Source organism: Onychomys torridus, chromosome 17, assembly GCF_903995425.1.
Source record: "Onychomys torridus chromosome 17, mOncTor1.1, whole genome shotgun sequence".
In the NCBI taxonomy this organism is placed as follows: domain Eukaryota; kingdom Metazoa; phylum Chordata; class Mammalia; order Rodentia; family Cricetidae; genus Onychomys; species Onychomys torridus.
The window spans coordinates 54,108,032-54,124,660 of record NC_050459.1 but is presented as its reverse complement, the minus strand read 5'-3'; the positions used below and the strand labels follow the sequence as shown (position 1 = coordinate 54,124,660).

Here is a 16,629-nt window from a genome sequence, read left to right as displayed (position 1 = left end):
TCATTTTGTACATTTTGAAGATGTGTTTTTGGCAAGGTGCCTTCTTGTTGGTTTAATAAAGAGCCAAATGATCAATAGTTAGATAGGTTGAGGTTAGGTAGAACTTCTGGGGACAGAGAGGACTCTGGGAAAAAGAAAGCTGGAGTCACCAGCCAGACATGGAGAGGAAACAGAAGGTACAAGATGAAAGAGAAGTCACACCACATGGCAGAATGTAGATTAATATGAATGGGTTAATTTAAGTTATAAGAGCTAGTTGAAACAAGCTTAAGCTATAGGCCAAGCCTTCATAATTAATAAGTCTCCTGTATCATTTTTTTGTGAACTGACAGTCTAAAGAAAAATTCCTCTACACTATCTCTTTAGATTAATGGCTGTTTGTGCTCTGGTTTATGATGAAGTTTAAAGATGTGAAGTAATGTTTTCTAATTGTTTTGTAACTGAGGCTTATGCCTCTGTCAAAGTGAAACATGCTACTTACTAAATGCTTTTTATTCAAATCTCTTTAACAAGCACAAACACTGAGAAAGTAGGAGATTTATATTTAAAAATGAACAGGACAAATGCCTTCCTAAAATGTATTCTCTGATGAAACTATTACTGTTTCCCTTGTGGCTGTCCTATACCATCAAGTTATTCATCACTTTATTAGTGACTAGGAAACTACAGTCAGATACTATTTTAGCCATGTCACTTTCTCTTTTTTTCTCTCTTCTTTCCATACTCTCTTTCTTTTAGCCTATGGCACATAAAATATATGGTTGACAATTTTTAGTAGTCAGGGCCAATTTTTAAATATTACTTCAGTTTTTCTTGATAATGATCTAAGGGCCTTCTGTGTACCTGTCTAGATTATTGCATAAGCCTTCCCAAAATGTACTAAAGAAAACACAGTAAGGATCTGGCTTGAAAGTTGTTTATGGCAATCTTTCTCTTGTCTCCCATCAGAAACTCAGTTCTGACATATCTACAAGTTCTACTGAGATAAGCTTAAGGCCTGAGGAAGCAGATATCTGTGCTCTTATTTCAGCTACCACATTAGAAAAGAATCTGCCCCAAAGTAAAATAGAAACACCCTCCAAATCCTGGAAAGAATATTTGTAGCAAAACCACATCAACAAACCCTACATAGAATAACAAAAGAGAAAGATACATCACCCTGATCAGCATAGACATGTTTCGTTTCCTTGTGTAAGGGTATGGAGTGAGTGACACCAGTCAAACCTTCTTCCCCAGTTAAATGACATGGCACATATGAAAAGATGCTACAGTCAGTAAACAAAGAGGCATAGCTACACGAGGGTAGAAAAGTAAAGGGGTGGCTATATTTCCTCATTTCATGAACATTCTGCTTCATATATTCACAATTTCAAATTTTACAGTGAAAAATTGACCCACCCTAATGAATCCTTTCCTAAAGAGAATTTCGACTAGCTGCTTTTCTTTGGCACTCATGGAGCTGTGATGATAGCCAATGCCCTTTCTTGCCAAAATCTTCAGTGTGGCACCTTTTCTTTCAAATGTCACTCGCTTGAACACCATCTGCAATGACTAAAAGAAACAAGAGATTTATAGCATTGCTGATCTAATTTTCAATCAATCAAAAATGTTAAATGAAAATAATATACATAATACATAATAATTTGGCCAAATGATACCACTGTTTGGCCTTTGCTCCACACATCAACAACAAAAGAATGTTTTATGGCAACAACAGTCACCACAAGAAAAGTCCTTTCAATTCTTGGCAGTCTCACTTCATGTCTGGGATAGAAAACTCTGCCAGTGTAGTAGACAGCCCCAAGGGAAATATAAGAATGTGGCCCACTCCCACCTGAATAAGAGGAAGTGACTATGAAATTTTTTCTAAAGTTCTCCCTAGAAAGAAAGCAAAACCTTTATACCCTAAGGTCAAGAAATGCCTACTTCCCACTGCAAATGACATACTAATGGCCTCAATAATACCTATGTAATATGGAGGAAATCCAGTTGTGTCCCGTGTTACAAGACATAAAAAGATCAACACTTGGAGAGAAGGGGCAAGTTTGTCTTCAAACATAAAAGACTAGTACCTAGGTATTTTGATTGCACAGTTATCTACATGACAAAATGTCATAGATCAATTAAAACAATGGTGTCCATACATGGTCATAAAAACTAGACAGATTATGAAGCTGACAAAAGAAGATTCATGATACAATGAAAACACACAAATATATATGTGAGTGAGTGAGTGAGTGAGTGAGTATGTATGTGTGTGTGCGCGTGCATGCGTGTGTGTGTGTGTGTGTGTGTGTGTGTGTGTGTGTGTATGTGTGTGTGTGTATGATGACATTGAAACTGTTTGTATTGTTAAGTATGTTGTCTCTAAACAGGAATAGTTTAAAGGACAAAAAGATTAAATATGATGGGCTAAACCAATTTTCAATATCGCGATGATTCTTTAGTGAAAATTTTTAGCTGCAATATAGAAAGGCTCTAATTTTAAAAAAATGTTATCAGTATCTAAATATATTAGTCTACCTGGGTACAAATTCTGACCCTAATATACAGACTTTTACAGAAGACATGGTGCAAAAACAGCCACTTCGGTGATTTGTGAGCAAGACACATTCTAAACCTATCCTAAGTGTGCACTGCAAGGTTCTTGAATGTTCTGTGCAGCAAAGGTCCTGTCTGCTACATGTCCACTTCATAGAGACTTCCCTCATGGAGCAATTTCATGCTAATTTCAGACTAATACTGTCTGAAAAGAGGAGGCTTTTCTGAGGGAAAACACACTCTCTGGGAGCACTGGTCCCTTCTGGGTGCTAACCTCGTTGTCTATTGCTTTCGGATCAGCATATGTGCAATCCTCAGGAATTGCCAGATTCTTCTTCAGACTCTTCAGGAGGTAATTACGTTCAGCTTCATACATGCTGCGTTCATCCAATCTTCTGGAGGGCTTTTCATCTCTTTATAAGAATAAAATTTCAAGAAATCAATATTTATATCCAATCACTACAAGAAGCCCAGAGTACCTTACGTCATGCTTAGCAGCCAGAATCACTATTTCTTGCATTTATATTATCATGACTCGGTCCCTTGCCCCAGTGTGTTTACTCATCAGCCCCTGGAGCCTATGATCCATCAAGATAAAGCCATTATGGATGTGACATTTTTCTACAGTGGTCTTCTCCATTATTTCCCATTCCCCAGATGACCTTGCTTCATCTTGCTAATGTGATGACCATTTCCTCCCCCTCAGCCTTTCTCACACTCAGGTTCGAGGTATGTGCTCTCTTCTCTCTGTTTTGCCAATCAAGGGTATTCTCCTTCCTCCTTGTGGTGGACACTGCAAACAAAGGTCAAGTCCAGAGTACCATCTAGCAGAAGCCACACCCTTTTAACTTTGCTTCCCTCCTCTTCTTCCTCATGATTTCCTTATGTGCCCACCCTTCACCAAGGCATGCACACACACAGATATCCCTTCTCAGTGATTACCCTTAGGTAATCACTCTGTATTCTCCAGGACCCCAAAATGTACCAGGCTTTTACAATCACTGGGGTCATGTATGCTTTCTTCATATTTTTTGTCTCTTAAGTATGCAAATAAGATATTTCTAAACATAGGAAGATGAGGTCACTTGCATTCTACCATATAGTGGTATACATCACAGATCCAGAATATGTCACCTCCAAGTAGCATTAACCTTAATGAGGAAGGAAATGCCATGATTATGCCCAACCTTATGTTTTCAAATCACATGCTAATGCACTTAGAGTAATATAGATTGTTGTGCAACTCAATTTTTTGTTGTTTTTGTTTTGCTTTTTGTTTTTCAAGACAGGGTTTCTCTGTGAAGTTTTGGTGCCTGTCCTGGATCTCTCTCTGTAGACCAGGCTGGCCCCAAACTCACAGAGATCTGCCTGGCTCTGCTAGGATTAAAGGCATGTTCCACTGCTGCTCAGCCTCATTTTTTAAGCTATTAAGTAAATCACTGTTAATAAATAAAAACTGCTAAAGAAAACAGACAAAATTTACTTCCAGCTTAACACACAGGACCCTGTAGGAGTGAGCTCTTGGTGTCCATATTTCTTTAGGGGTTCCTGCATTATAAAAATGGATGAAGACAGAGAAGGGTCAGAGTTTTGCCCTCCAATGCATAGGGCATGAAATAGGGTCCCTATTCTCCTTACAATGAGAGTGCTGAATATATTAAACAGCTTTCATTTTGACAGCTTGAGGTGATGGTCACCAACCCACCTTGACCACATGGCTCCTGAAACCCTGAAGTAGAGGTATCCTAAGGAGGATCATTTCCCAAGAAACCTTATACTTCCTATGTACATTCTCCTGGGAGTCCACTTCCTCTACACTACTCAAGAAATATACTACCCAAGAAACAGCAAAACATGCAGAGGCACCATACATGAAAGGACCCAGAGCAAACTCTAGCTTGCTCTAGAATTTGGAACATTTGAATCAGAGATGCTCTAAAGGTATGTTTCAACTTCAAAGTGAGTCCTAGCTCTTCACTTAAAAATATCTCTAGATCTCCCTACGAACTAGTCTTCTTAGCACCTGAAGGTATTATACAAGCTGTCAAGGGAACAAAACAATGAAAAGTCTTACCCAGATGTAAAGCCTATAAACTGCAACAGTAGTATGGCAGTATATCTCCAGTAGTGCAATAGTGGCACTTACATCTCTGGGGTAACTACCAACAACTAATTGGACTTAAGGCCTCACTCAGTAGTGGGATATTTATGACTGGTACTATAAACCTAACCAACTACATATGGCTGGTAAAATAATGGACCATAAAGGGGAACTTACTGCTACTATATCCTTAAACCAGTATAACCACCAACAGCATTCTAAAAACTTGTTCTTACAGACAGATAAGTGTAGCATTCAGCCTCATCAAAGAAGTTTCTGTTTGCAGAAGACAGAGCCCATCTGAAAAATCATCAGCTGGTCAAAATGCAAAGAACAACTGACCATGGGGTATCTATCTCCACTTGATACATCTACAGCACAATTCCTATACCTGTGGCTCAGGGAACACTGAGGAAATGGGGGTATAAAGGTTGTAAGTGCCAGAGGATCAGCACATCTGTTAGATAATGCTTTCTATATACGACCAAGAAGCTTTGTCTGCAAAATCTTAATTAACTATATGATCACCTAAACAATGACAATATTAGTTGATAACAAATATGAAGATGGGAAATCTCAGGAGGACCCACCTCTAGATGAAGAGCTATAGGTAATGAATTGGCTGGCAAAAGAGGGAGAATCAGTCCTCTCTAGTTACAAGCTTCCTGAGAGCTTATCCAATCCCAAGTAGTCATCACCAAACATGTAATCATATATGCACACTAGATGGAATCAATGGAATCTATTTGTGTGTGTGCTAATTACAAAAGAATAGATTATGAATTTGAAAGGGAAAGGACATGAGAGGGGCTGGAGGGCAGGGAGAGTGTGTGGAGAAATGATATAAATGCAATACTTCTGCATAAAATTCTCAATAATAATAATATAAGTTTTTTAATAGTTTTAAAAACTAGTTTAAAATAAAAATCCCATCTATTATCTGCCAGGCTATGAAGATTCAAAGAGGAAAACATGTGCTTCCTGTTGTAAAAAAAAAAAAGCTTAGGATTTAGGGAAACTAATAAAGATTTAGTGTCCCTCATACAAAGAGCTTAGGAATTAAATTTTAGTTTTTGGATTTTTGAAATATTGGCCAATAAATAACAACAAATTTTGGGATGGCACCCCAAGTCTAAACAAGCAAATTTATTTAGATTGTATCTATATTACCTCCCAACATAGACTGATGGCAATTTTATACATATTTTAAATAAATTTATACATAAAACAAGTTTTATTGTGTAAAAATTTCTATATACAGTGTTACCTGAACACCTAGAGTTTCAGATTTCAAAAGATTTGGTATTTTATATTTTTCAGATAAAGGATGGTCAGTGTGTATATTTTTAAAATGCAGAATAATTCATCTCCTAACTAAACAAAGCAGAACATACAAAAAATTATCAGTCTAAGTTCAGGAATGAGTACAAGATTTAGAGAGTAGATAACAAATATACAAGTACACATGATGGGTGCAAAAAGGGTAAAGACAATAAAGAGACAGATATTTGGGCCCACGGTAAGAAAGAGATGGAAGGATAAATGAAGTGACTAGAATAATAAATATCCTAAAAGGGAGTGGCAAGAAATGTGTGGAAAAAGGAAAAACAAAAACCAAAAGTGTTGGATGATCAACAGTAGATATTAGATTCCATCAGCTGGGCAACAGGGGGAAAGAATACCAAACATAGGGTAATTTAACCAATTTCAAAGTTTATAAGCTCAGGTTAGTAAGGTTAGAGAGTAGTGAATCTAGAGAATCTTAAGTCCATAAATATCTCTCCACTCTTAAGAGGGAAATATGAAGAGTTTCCAACCCACACAGTCACTGAAGGTGGAGAGGACCATGAGGAGGACACATTTTAGCTACACCCTGAGAGCAATGGCCTTCCAAGTGTAAAATTGGCATTGTAGTCCAGTCCAAAACTCACTCTACGGCTCACACAGTGATAATGTATCATGAGTCAAGTCAGAGTCACATGGGCAATGTGGGATGATCTTGTCAAGTTCTGTAAAACACACAGACTGAGAGAATCTGAACCTGTTTCAAACAGCCATATATTAAACTAACCTATGCAAGTAAGGAATGTATATGTGATGCTGATCACTTATCTTTACCCAATTTTCCCTCTGAAATTTAAAAACAAAAACAATCCAAGCCATAATTAGAACTTCATTATAGAGCATTTCCTACTAGGACATTTGGGTTCTACAAACCCTTATGGGGCCAATTTGTTTGATGAAATACTTACTTTATCTTTCGTTTCTCCAAAGACTTTTGAACTTTTTGAAGTTTGTTAATCATGACAAGAGCTTCTTTATCAGCTTTAGGAGGTCTTTTCTCCATCTGTTTTTTCTTCAGGAATTTCCAAGCATCCTTAGCACAGTCTTCTACAGACTCTAAGTTAAATCTGGAAGCAAAAGTGTATTTAAAATATCATATTTTCATAAAATTCAGTCCCTCCATCTCTACTGGTTGTATGTTACATTTCTTCTGGCTATAAGTAAATGGCTGACAAGAAGCAATTACAGGAGGGTTTAAACTGGTTTACAGTTCCAAAGAACACAGCTACTTATACTAAGATAAGGGTAAGCATAGGAATAATATGTGGCTAGTCACATTGTGTCAAGAGGCAGGAACACAAACGGAAAGTGGGGCTGGCTATAAGACTTCAAGGCTTGACCCCAGTGGCCCAATATGGTGATTTGACTAAGAATGGTCCCCATAGGCTCATGTATTTGAAAACAAAGTCTGCAGTTGGTGGAACTCTTTGGGAAGGATTAGGAGGTGTGGTCTTGTTGGAGGAAGAGTGCTACTGGGATCAGGTTTTGTGGTATTAAAAGCCCTTGCCTTTCTGTTCTTGATCCAGCTGGGATCTCCTGCTCCCTAAGCTTTCTTTCCCTCAAACCTTGCTCTTCATTATCCCACTGTCGTCCAGGTTATTCATAAGTGAGACAATTGAATAGCTTGAACTGTTTGGGAGGCACCTGTCCTTAGTGCATGAGCTGGCTGTTTGGAACCTTGGGCTTACACAGGGACACATTGCTCAGCTTGGAAGGAGGGGACTGGTCCTGCCTGTCCTGAATCCACCAAGTTTAAATGAATCCCCAGTGGATTCTTGGTCCTGGAGAGCATGGGAATGGTGGGGAGGGGCTGGGGGGAAGGTGGGGTTGGGAGCAGGAGGGGGGAGGACAGGGGAACCCATGGATGATGTGTAAAATTAAAACACAAATATAATAATAATAATAAACCACACATTTAAAAAAAAAAGCCCTTGCCATTCCCAGTTATCTATCTATCTCTCTCTCTGAACTATATTTTCTGATAATGATATAATCTCTCAGTTACTGCTCCAGCACCATGCCTACCTGCCTGCTGTCACATCCACCTGCTATAATGGCCAAGGACCATAACTCTCTAGAACTGTGGACTCCAGTAAATTCTTTCCTCTTCAAGTTGTCTTAGCCATAATTTCACAGCAACAGAAAAGTAATTAAGGTCCCCAGGAAGGCTTACATATCTGTACAAATTTAGTTTGCAGCCTATTGTTTAATTCGTAGCTCTGATCTGAGAAGTATAAATGACGACATCTCAGACCAGGTCCATGAGTAAGGTAGCATCTCATAACTTTCCAAAACCTTCCGAAACAGTACCACTAGCTAGCACCAACTTTCCAAACACACACCAATGGAAAGCAGTGACATATTCCTGCTGGGTTTTTTAAGCCCACCTTTGTGAATTCTGAATTCTGGGTGCTCTAGGTCCATATACTCCTAACTTGAGACTGTAAAGTGAAACTTAAGTTTCCCCAATACCATATTCCTCTGACACAGCAATATGAGCTTATGGAAACTCTCCACAAGACAGATGCCAAGGCACAAGGAAGTAATGATTTATAAACAGAAAAAAAGAGAAAATCACTCCCACCTTCCACACATCTTCCTGAAAGATGAGAAAGGTTTTTAGTCAACTAAAACATTGTTATTTTGGCAAAATGGAAAGAGGTATAATTTCTCACTGTCACATGATCACTTATTTTTAGAAGGGAGGAAGTCCTGGAGGTCATAGGTTTTATAACCCAGAAGGGCTCCTATATATGGCCTTTATACCTTTGAAAATGTAAATACTAGAACTGCAAAGGTGCAGACTTCTTAGAACCCTGGGGCTCACCCTGCAGACCTAGTCTGCATCTTAACCATTTTTACTTCTCATATCTGAGCAACAAATAGTGCTGGTCGAATTCTCTCTCCAGAAACTGTAAAGCAAACACATCTAATTTGCATCACATGAATTTCACAAGGTTTGGAATGCAGAGTTTCTGACAACAAGCAGAAAAAGATCATTTCATTTCACCCCAATGGCTAGGAGCCAAATCTGTGTCTGAAGTATCTACTTGGCAACGTCATTATATTATATTATAGCAAATAACAAGTTGGAATTTTTGTAATAAAGTTTAAACTTAAAATGTGAGACAAAATATTTTCTTTTAAGAAGTAAAACTTCACAAACCCAGTATTTTAAAAATTGTGAAGTTGGGCCTGTTGTTACAGGCCTGTCTACAATCCCAGCTGATAGGAAGGCTGAGGCAAGAGGATCACAAGTTGAAGGTTAGCCTAATATACAGAAAGGGTTCAAAACCAGCCTAGGTAACTTGGTGAGATCCTATCAGGAAAAAAAAAGAATAAAAACATGTCTGAGATATTGCTCACTGGCAGAATGATTTTCTACTATGTGAGGCCCTGGGATCAATTCCCAGTCAGTGTCACAAAAAATAATTAGAAAAAATATATTCACAGAATTAGGGAACTACCCTAGTGAAGTAAGGACTAAGAAACAACTGTCAATTCTGATGACGACATCAGAAAACAAAATAATAATAAGAATCAACATGTTATAGTTACTGTTGTCAAGGGCAATTCTAAGGGGCTTTGAATGAAATAATTCATTTAATACAAAAACCATTATATTGAAAATTATGCCAACTCTATCATTCCCATACTACAGAAGAGAAAATGGAGATATAAAGTGATTAAGGGGCCTATCCATGAGTATACACAGCTTGTACGTAACAGAGTTTGTCTTTGAATCCATGTTTCTGACTGTACCTCTGTGGTATTATTTTTATGTCTTGTAAGCTCTAGTAATTTCCATCATAACGTACCCCTTTTCAAAAATCTACATTGCTTGAAAATAACTGTGCCTCCCAAGTCTCTCTGGTACAGAATTACACAGAATGAAAATGACCTGGAAATGGCACATCAGAAATTAATATTTTATATCACTGGACTACACACCATGACCTTTGGATTTTGGTCTCACCAGAATTCTCTGTATGATTAACATCACTGAGTGCCTGGCAATCAGTGACACAGCTAAAGGGGAGAGAAGTGGAATTTACTGTTAGCCTTGGCCTTGAAATGTATGCCTTTAAGAACTGATCAACATTTCCAATCCCTAAACCACTAAACACGTTTCACACATTTTTTCCCAAATGTCAGGGTACAGAAAGTTGGGGCTATCACTATGCTGTTAGCCACTGGAGCTTTGTTCAGTTCAGGGTGAAGTGTCCATTCCTAATGTCATTGGGTCACCATTTTCTTATGAAGCTCCCATGCCATGTACTATTTATTCTAAATCAGTGAGTATGCTTTTCCCCTATTGACCAATATAATTCATTCAACAGTATAGAAGAAAAATGCTCAAATCCATATGTGTATGAATATATAAATGATAAAGAATTATTCTGTGATTTCAACACTGCAGTTAAGCTTGCATACATATCTCAGACACATAGAATGGCACTTGCTGCTGACACCCATGGTTGTAATAGGAAGGGAAGCAGATAACTGTATGAATTTTTCATGGCACAGGAAAGAGTTTTTCTCTTGTTCTACATACACAGGCAAAAGGAACAACTTCACTAGAATCTCAAAAAATAATCAAGTAGGACCATGCCTCACCTACTACCATTGTTTTGAGTTTCTATCACTAGTTATGATTCCTTACTATATGTTTCTGTGCATGTGTATAAGTATCAAATTTTATAATGCAATGATTTTATTTATTGGATGATCCTGTGGCTTGAGAGTAGTTTGAAAATGTCTACAGTAAATATTCTCTTCTTGTCACATAGGTAACAAGGTTAATTTATTATCCTTGGTGCCATTTTATCAGAACTGGATCCATTAAACTAGTATATTCAATTTTAAGCTACTACATTCTGTAACATGAAATTTGGCAAGGTATCACTGGCTCTAGGTTATAGTTCTCATTACAATTAGTTTGAAATATCTAAGTAGTTTACCAATATATATTGTACCATATTGTAAAAACTTATATTTTGTGGGGAATAGTAATAATGATGGCTGTGTTCAATGGGCTCAAGATCTTATCTCAAACAAACAAACAAACAAACAAACAGAACCAGAACAACAAAAAAGTGGATCTAGACAATTTTATGACTTTAAATAAGTCATATGATTTTAATAAGTGAACAAACACCACAAGTAATAATAAGTACTAGTCCACAGTAGTAACATGTATATGATTTTCTGTACCTTAAAGAAAGGAGCCTTTAACACAAATTATGTCACAATGTTAAATAACTTACAAAAAGAACAGTGCAGGCAACTTCTCCATTTCCCTGAGCTTCTCAACAAGATGTGGAAAGAAGTCCAGCATCTCCCCTGAGTAGTCATGGAAATCGGGACTCAGTTCCTGCAGCACCATCCTGGCCTGTGATGGTGAGTGAATGGAAAGTATTTTTATTAAAACTGTGCACAGCAAAGAAAGGAATGGCCTCTCTGACTAAACTATTTTCATAGTTGTTTAATCTTTGTTTCTGTCATTCTCCAAAATGATCCTATGAGACTACACCACAGGACTGTGGAAAGCCACAGCAGACACATGCAAACCGCAGACTTGATAACAAACTTCCGCTGTACTGTACACACACACCTGCAGTTGTTTGAGACAACACAAATCCAGCAGGCAGAAAACCTCTGCTCAGTCAGCATGTTTCCACTGTAGCAGAAGAAAGGAGCACTCTCCATGCTGCATAGGAAAACATACCTGAACCTGACTGAGAGGTTTTGAATGACAAGATAACCAAAGGAAAATGTAACTTAACTAGATTATGTTTCCAAATGAAAGAAAAAACAAATCAAGGTACAGGAGTGGGGACAGGATTACATGAAAAAGATGTCATGTACACTATTCCTAAAAAAAATAAAATAAGAAATCTCAATTTTTATTGATAAGTTTAAACAAAATAAATGAGTAAGCATTTAGTTCCAAGGTAAGGCTTCATTACTTAAAGAGTTCTTACAATTTAAAATAAAGATCATAAGGAATAAAACCCCCAAAACAGCTGCAAACCTGTGTTTCTGGACATGACAGGGACATAGAACATATGAGCTCACAACAGCTGTGGATACCTGCAAACGAGCTCATAAGATCAAGCACGAAATGATTTCAGCATGATTGGGGAGGGGCTCCCAAATCCTTGCTGAGGAGCAACTGACAAATGATGGCATCCATGGGAGTGAGACTGCCAGTGTTCTCATATGCTGATAGGCTGCCCATGTTCCAGCAGATGGCCCCACAGCCATGCACACACAGGCAACACTGAGTGGACTCAGTGAGTTTGATAGGAGCACATGAAGTTGGGAGGGAATGGTAGAAGGGATACAGGAGGACTTGGTGGGGGAGGATTGTGGAGTGGATTTGAAAACATATGCACATGAAATTCTCAAAAGATAACTTCTTAAAGAGAATACAACTCCAAAACTAAGAAAGGAAGAAAGGTGAAAATGTGTTTCAGTTCCTTGAGTCCCATCTCTATGCTGCAAAAACATCAATTATCCCAACCATGAGCCCTGTATACTCTCTCGTCTGCCATCAAATCCATGAAGAACCCATGGTGTCTTGCTAAGTTTTAGGAGACACTGAAGAAGAGATATAAAAAAAAAAATCCTTTCTCTTTTGTTCCAGGTCAGAATCACTATTCATCAAGTCTAAGTTCAAATCTAAAATAAATCTTGAAGAGCACAAAGGAAAGAACTAGTATTATTAATTGAATGGTACAACTCAGGAAAACAAAATAGAGAGCTATGCCTAAAATGTGTGAAATTACCTGCTCCTCATTCCCATTTTTAATCCAATTCGTGAATTCTTCCTTTAAGCTCTCCTCATATTTTCTAGCATCCAACTTTTTAATGACTATTTTGTTCTTAAAATGAGTGAAGTTCTCTGGACACAGGTTCTGGGAAAGGAAGAACATAAAATTCTATAAAAATAATGCCAGAAAACTTAAAGATATTTCTCAATTATGTTTTTCATTGACAGTTGTACGATCTCTTAGGTTAGAGGCAGTGGGCTTCTCTTACCTCCCCATACCTTCTAATATATAGAACTATGTATGAACTCTTCGAAGGCAAGAAGACAGAGCAAACAGGTCTCTGGGGAAAGCAACTCAGGACACAGAACAAAATGAGGTGAAAAGAATCTGAAGACTAGAAACCCAGAGTAGGAAAGGAGACCTAGATACCAGTGTCTGGGAAGGAAAAGAAGGGACATTTTCAGGAGTTGACATAAAATACCATTTCTAGCCCATTTAGCTGGGAAGGCATAAGGAGGCCATTTCCTCTAGGAAAAGGTCTGCCAATGGTTTTAAATCACCAAATGTAAGTGGTAGAAATGGTGACCATGTGTTTCTGAACAGTAATGGTGAGTTCTACCATAACAGCATGGATTCCATGAAGATTGTTTACCTGGGCCTGAGGCCAACTCTTCCAGACCTGAAGCATAGTGTCATAGAGCTGGATGCTTTCTCGAGATGAAAAGGCAAGATCAGAAGGGAATCCATACTTTTCAATCTATGATTAAAATTAAATCAAATTTATTAATATTTTATTTTACCTACAAGATGCAAACATTTACAAGGAATACTTATTTGAGCATTAAGAGCTGGGAAAATTGTGAAGATTGCATTGAGCATATTGACTTTAAAAAATATTTTTAAAAAATTATGTGTGTGGAGGGAGGTTCTGTCTTCCCCCTCCAGGCCAAAAGAGTGCTACAGATCCCCTGGAAGTAGAGTTATAGGCCATTGTGAATCACCCAGTGTTGGTGCTGGGACACAACTGCAGAGACATCCATCAGCCAATGTTAGCCTTTTTAAATATCACTTGAGAGTGGTTACTTTTTCAGCTAAACCAAAATGAAACAAAACTAACCCAAGAATCCTTGTAAATTTTAAAATACAAATCTCCTGTTAGGTCACAGGCTTGGGATTTCTTAAGTTTCTTACCCTTTTACAAAGGCTTCAGTTACCTCATTTCTAAATAAAACATTAGCTTCATCTGTGTCACTAATTAGTTGTGAGATAAACTAGATAATAGATATGCATCTTAGCCATATGTCTGCATTGACTGATGCATTGTCCATCAATACGGTTATCACTTAATAAGTTCATACTTCATAATTTTTAAGGAATTTAACAATTCTAGAGTCCAAGATAGGATTCAATCTAGTTGTTTCCCACTACAAACTGGCAAACAGGCAAAACTGAACCAATTTAGACAGAGAGCAAAGAGAAGTAACAGTAAACCACCATATAGTGAGATTCTGTCCTTTTGTTATTTTGTAAATGCAAGTGTCCCTAGTACCATGGGTGATCTTAATGATCACTCCACCTTGAGAAAGAGATGATAGTTCTTTCAAGTGTTTCCCAGGTCAACAGCTCTCCAGACAGCAGCAGGTGCACCTGGATGATATGGTAATTGATGGCAAGGTCAAACAAGGCTATAGTTTGCCAGAAACAAGACATACATGGCTGAGGGCAATCCCTCACTGGAAATCCCTTACTTCTGTTGGGTTAAGGCCAGCTCATTCATACTCTCTTATTTCTTGCCTTTGGAAATCATTTTTCTGACATAGCCTTAAAGGAAGCAGAGAGGTAGATGGTTCTTCTCTTTAAAAAAAAAAAAGATTTATTTATTTATTATATATACAGAGTTCTGTCTGCATGTGTGCCTGCATGTCAGAAGAGGGCACCAGGTCTCATTATAGATGGCTGTGAGCCACCATGTGGGTGCTGGGAATTGAACTCAGGACCTCTGGAAGAGCAGTCAGTGCTCTTAACCTCTGAGCTATATCTCCAGCCCCTGGTTCTTCTCTTTATGTTGCTATATTTTATCACATTTTGGGGTATTTTTAAGCCACTCAGTTCTTTCATTTAATCTAAGTGCAATAAACAATGTCCAGAATTATTCATACATTTGGAATTTATACTCATTTCTATTTTTTCTTGATGGGAAATGGCCTACATAAGAACATATTATGCAAGTGTAGCTGCAAGTTTTCCTGTGTTCTGCCTGGCCTGCAGTCAGGACAAATCACTCTCACCTGCCAGTCCTTTAGTTGCTCAGACCCAAATAAATATACACAGGCTAATATTATTTTTAAACTATGGCCATGGCAGGATTCTTGTTATCTAATTCTTATGTCTTCAATTAACCGATTTCTATAAATCTATACTTTGCCATATGGCTTGTGGCTTACCTGTAACTTTACATCTTGCTTCTCATGGTGGTGGGTAGCAGCATCTCCTCTACTCTATCTTTATACTTCCTCTCTCTCTAGTTGGAATGTTCTACATAACCTTATTCTGCTTCACCATTGACCAAACAGCTTTATTTATCAACCAATCAGAGCAACACATATTTTCACAGCATACAGAAAGACATTCTCTCATCACTTCCCCTTTTCTTAATGATAGGTAATGTCTTTCTGTATGCTGTGAGTATATGTTGCTCTGATTGATTGATTTTTTAAAAAGCAATTTGGGCAAGAAAATGTTCTTGCCTGAACTGCTTGACAAAATATTTTATCGATTGGACATGCAGGAACCACAGGAAGGTAACCATTGAACTTTGCAAAGTAAAATGTTCCTTCAGGCTCCTGCTTTGCCGAAGAAACTGCCAGATATTCTACAGGACACAGAGAAAAATGACTGGGAGACTCTAGACCTGTGGGCTAAAGATGGATGCCCCAACATTACAGAGGACCTTTGGCTGACTGTCCAGGCAGGCAGCTATCTCTGTCATTCTAGATTTTTGGAAGTGGCTTACAATGGCCTTCCTGTTTACTTAGGTTATAATATATCCTTCTGAGGTCTTTGGTGTAGTTGAAGACCAGATAGTTATAATTATGGTTTTCCTTGGTTATGATAAGAGATAAGGTAGATATGGAACCTTAGACTCACAAATATAGGATAGATACAATATTTTCTTTAATTTTGCCAAATACAAATAGACTAGATATTATAACTGTAATTCTTGCTTGATAACTATTTTGTTATATATAATTTTACTATGTTGAAGTTAAAATCTTCCTTTTGAATAGAAAGAAAAGGGGAAATGATGGATGATGTCTTTCTATATGCTGTGTACGTATGTGTTTCACTGATTGGTTAATAAATAAAGCCATTTGGCTTATGGCAAGGCAGCTTAGAGGCAAGCAGGAAATCCAGAGAGACAGGAAAAAGGTGGGGAGAGACAGTAGCCACCAAGAGAAGGAGAGGCAACATGCCAACAGACCAGTAAAGCTACAGAACACATGGCAAAACATAGATTAATAGAAATTGGTTAATTTAAGATATAAGAGCTAAGCCAGGTGGTGGTGGTGCATGCCTGTAATCCCAGCGCTCTGGAGGCAGAGGCAGGTGGATCTCTGTGAGTTTGAGGCCAGCTTAGGCTACCAAGTGAGTTCCAGGAAAAGGCGCAAAGCTACACAGGGAAACCCTGTCTCAAAAAAAAAAAAAAAAAAAAAAAAAGATATAAGAGCTAGATAGCAAGAGGCCTGCCATAGACCATACAGTTTGTAAGTAATACAAACCTCTGTGTGTTTAATTGGGTCCAAGCAACTGTGGGAATAGGCAGGACACAGGAAAACTTCCAACTACATGCAAGTGGCTATTAAAATT

General features: G+C 37.9%; 1 protein-coding gene across 1 annotated transcript in view; it reads right to left on the bottom strand.

The window, feature by feature from the left end:
- The window catches only part of LOC118569031 (probable ATP-dependent RNA helicase DDX60), a 102,082-nt gene that overhangs the window by 29,162 nt on the left and 56,291 nt on the right, over nucleotides 1-16,629 (bottom strand). Inside the window, exons 22-27 of the mRNA XM_036166678.1 lie at nucleotides 13,415-13,519; nucleotides 12,778-12,906; nucleotides 11,254-11,378; nucleotides 6,895-7,053; nucleotides 2,816-2,954; nucleotides 1,399-1,551 (exon numbers count right to left, since the gene is read on the bottom strand). Coding sequence (XP_036022571.1) covers nucleotides 1,399-1,551; nucleotides 2,816-2,954; nucleotides 6,895-7,053; nucleotides 11,254-11,378; nucleotides 12,778-12,906; nucleotides 13,415-13,519 — 810 coding nt within the window. The remainder of the gene's footprint in view (nucleotides 1-1,398; nucleotides 1,552-2,815; nucleotides 2,955-6,894; nucleotides 7,054-11,253; nucleotides 11,379-12,777; nucleotides 12,907-13,414; nucleotides 13,520-16,629) is intronic.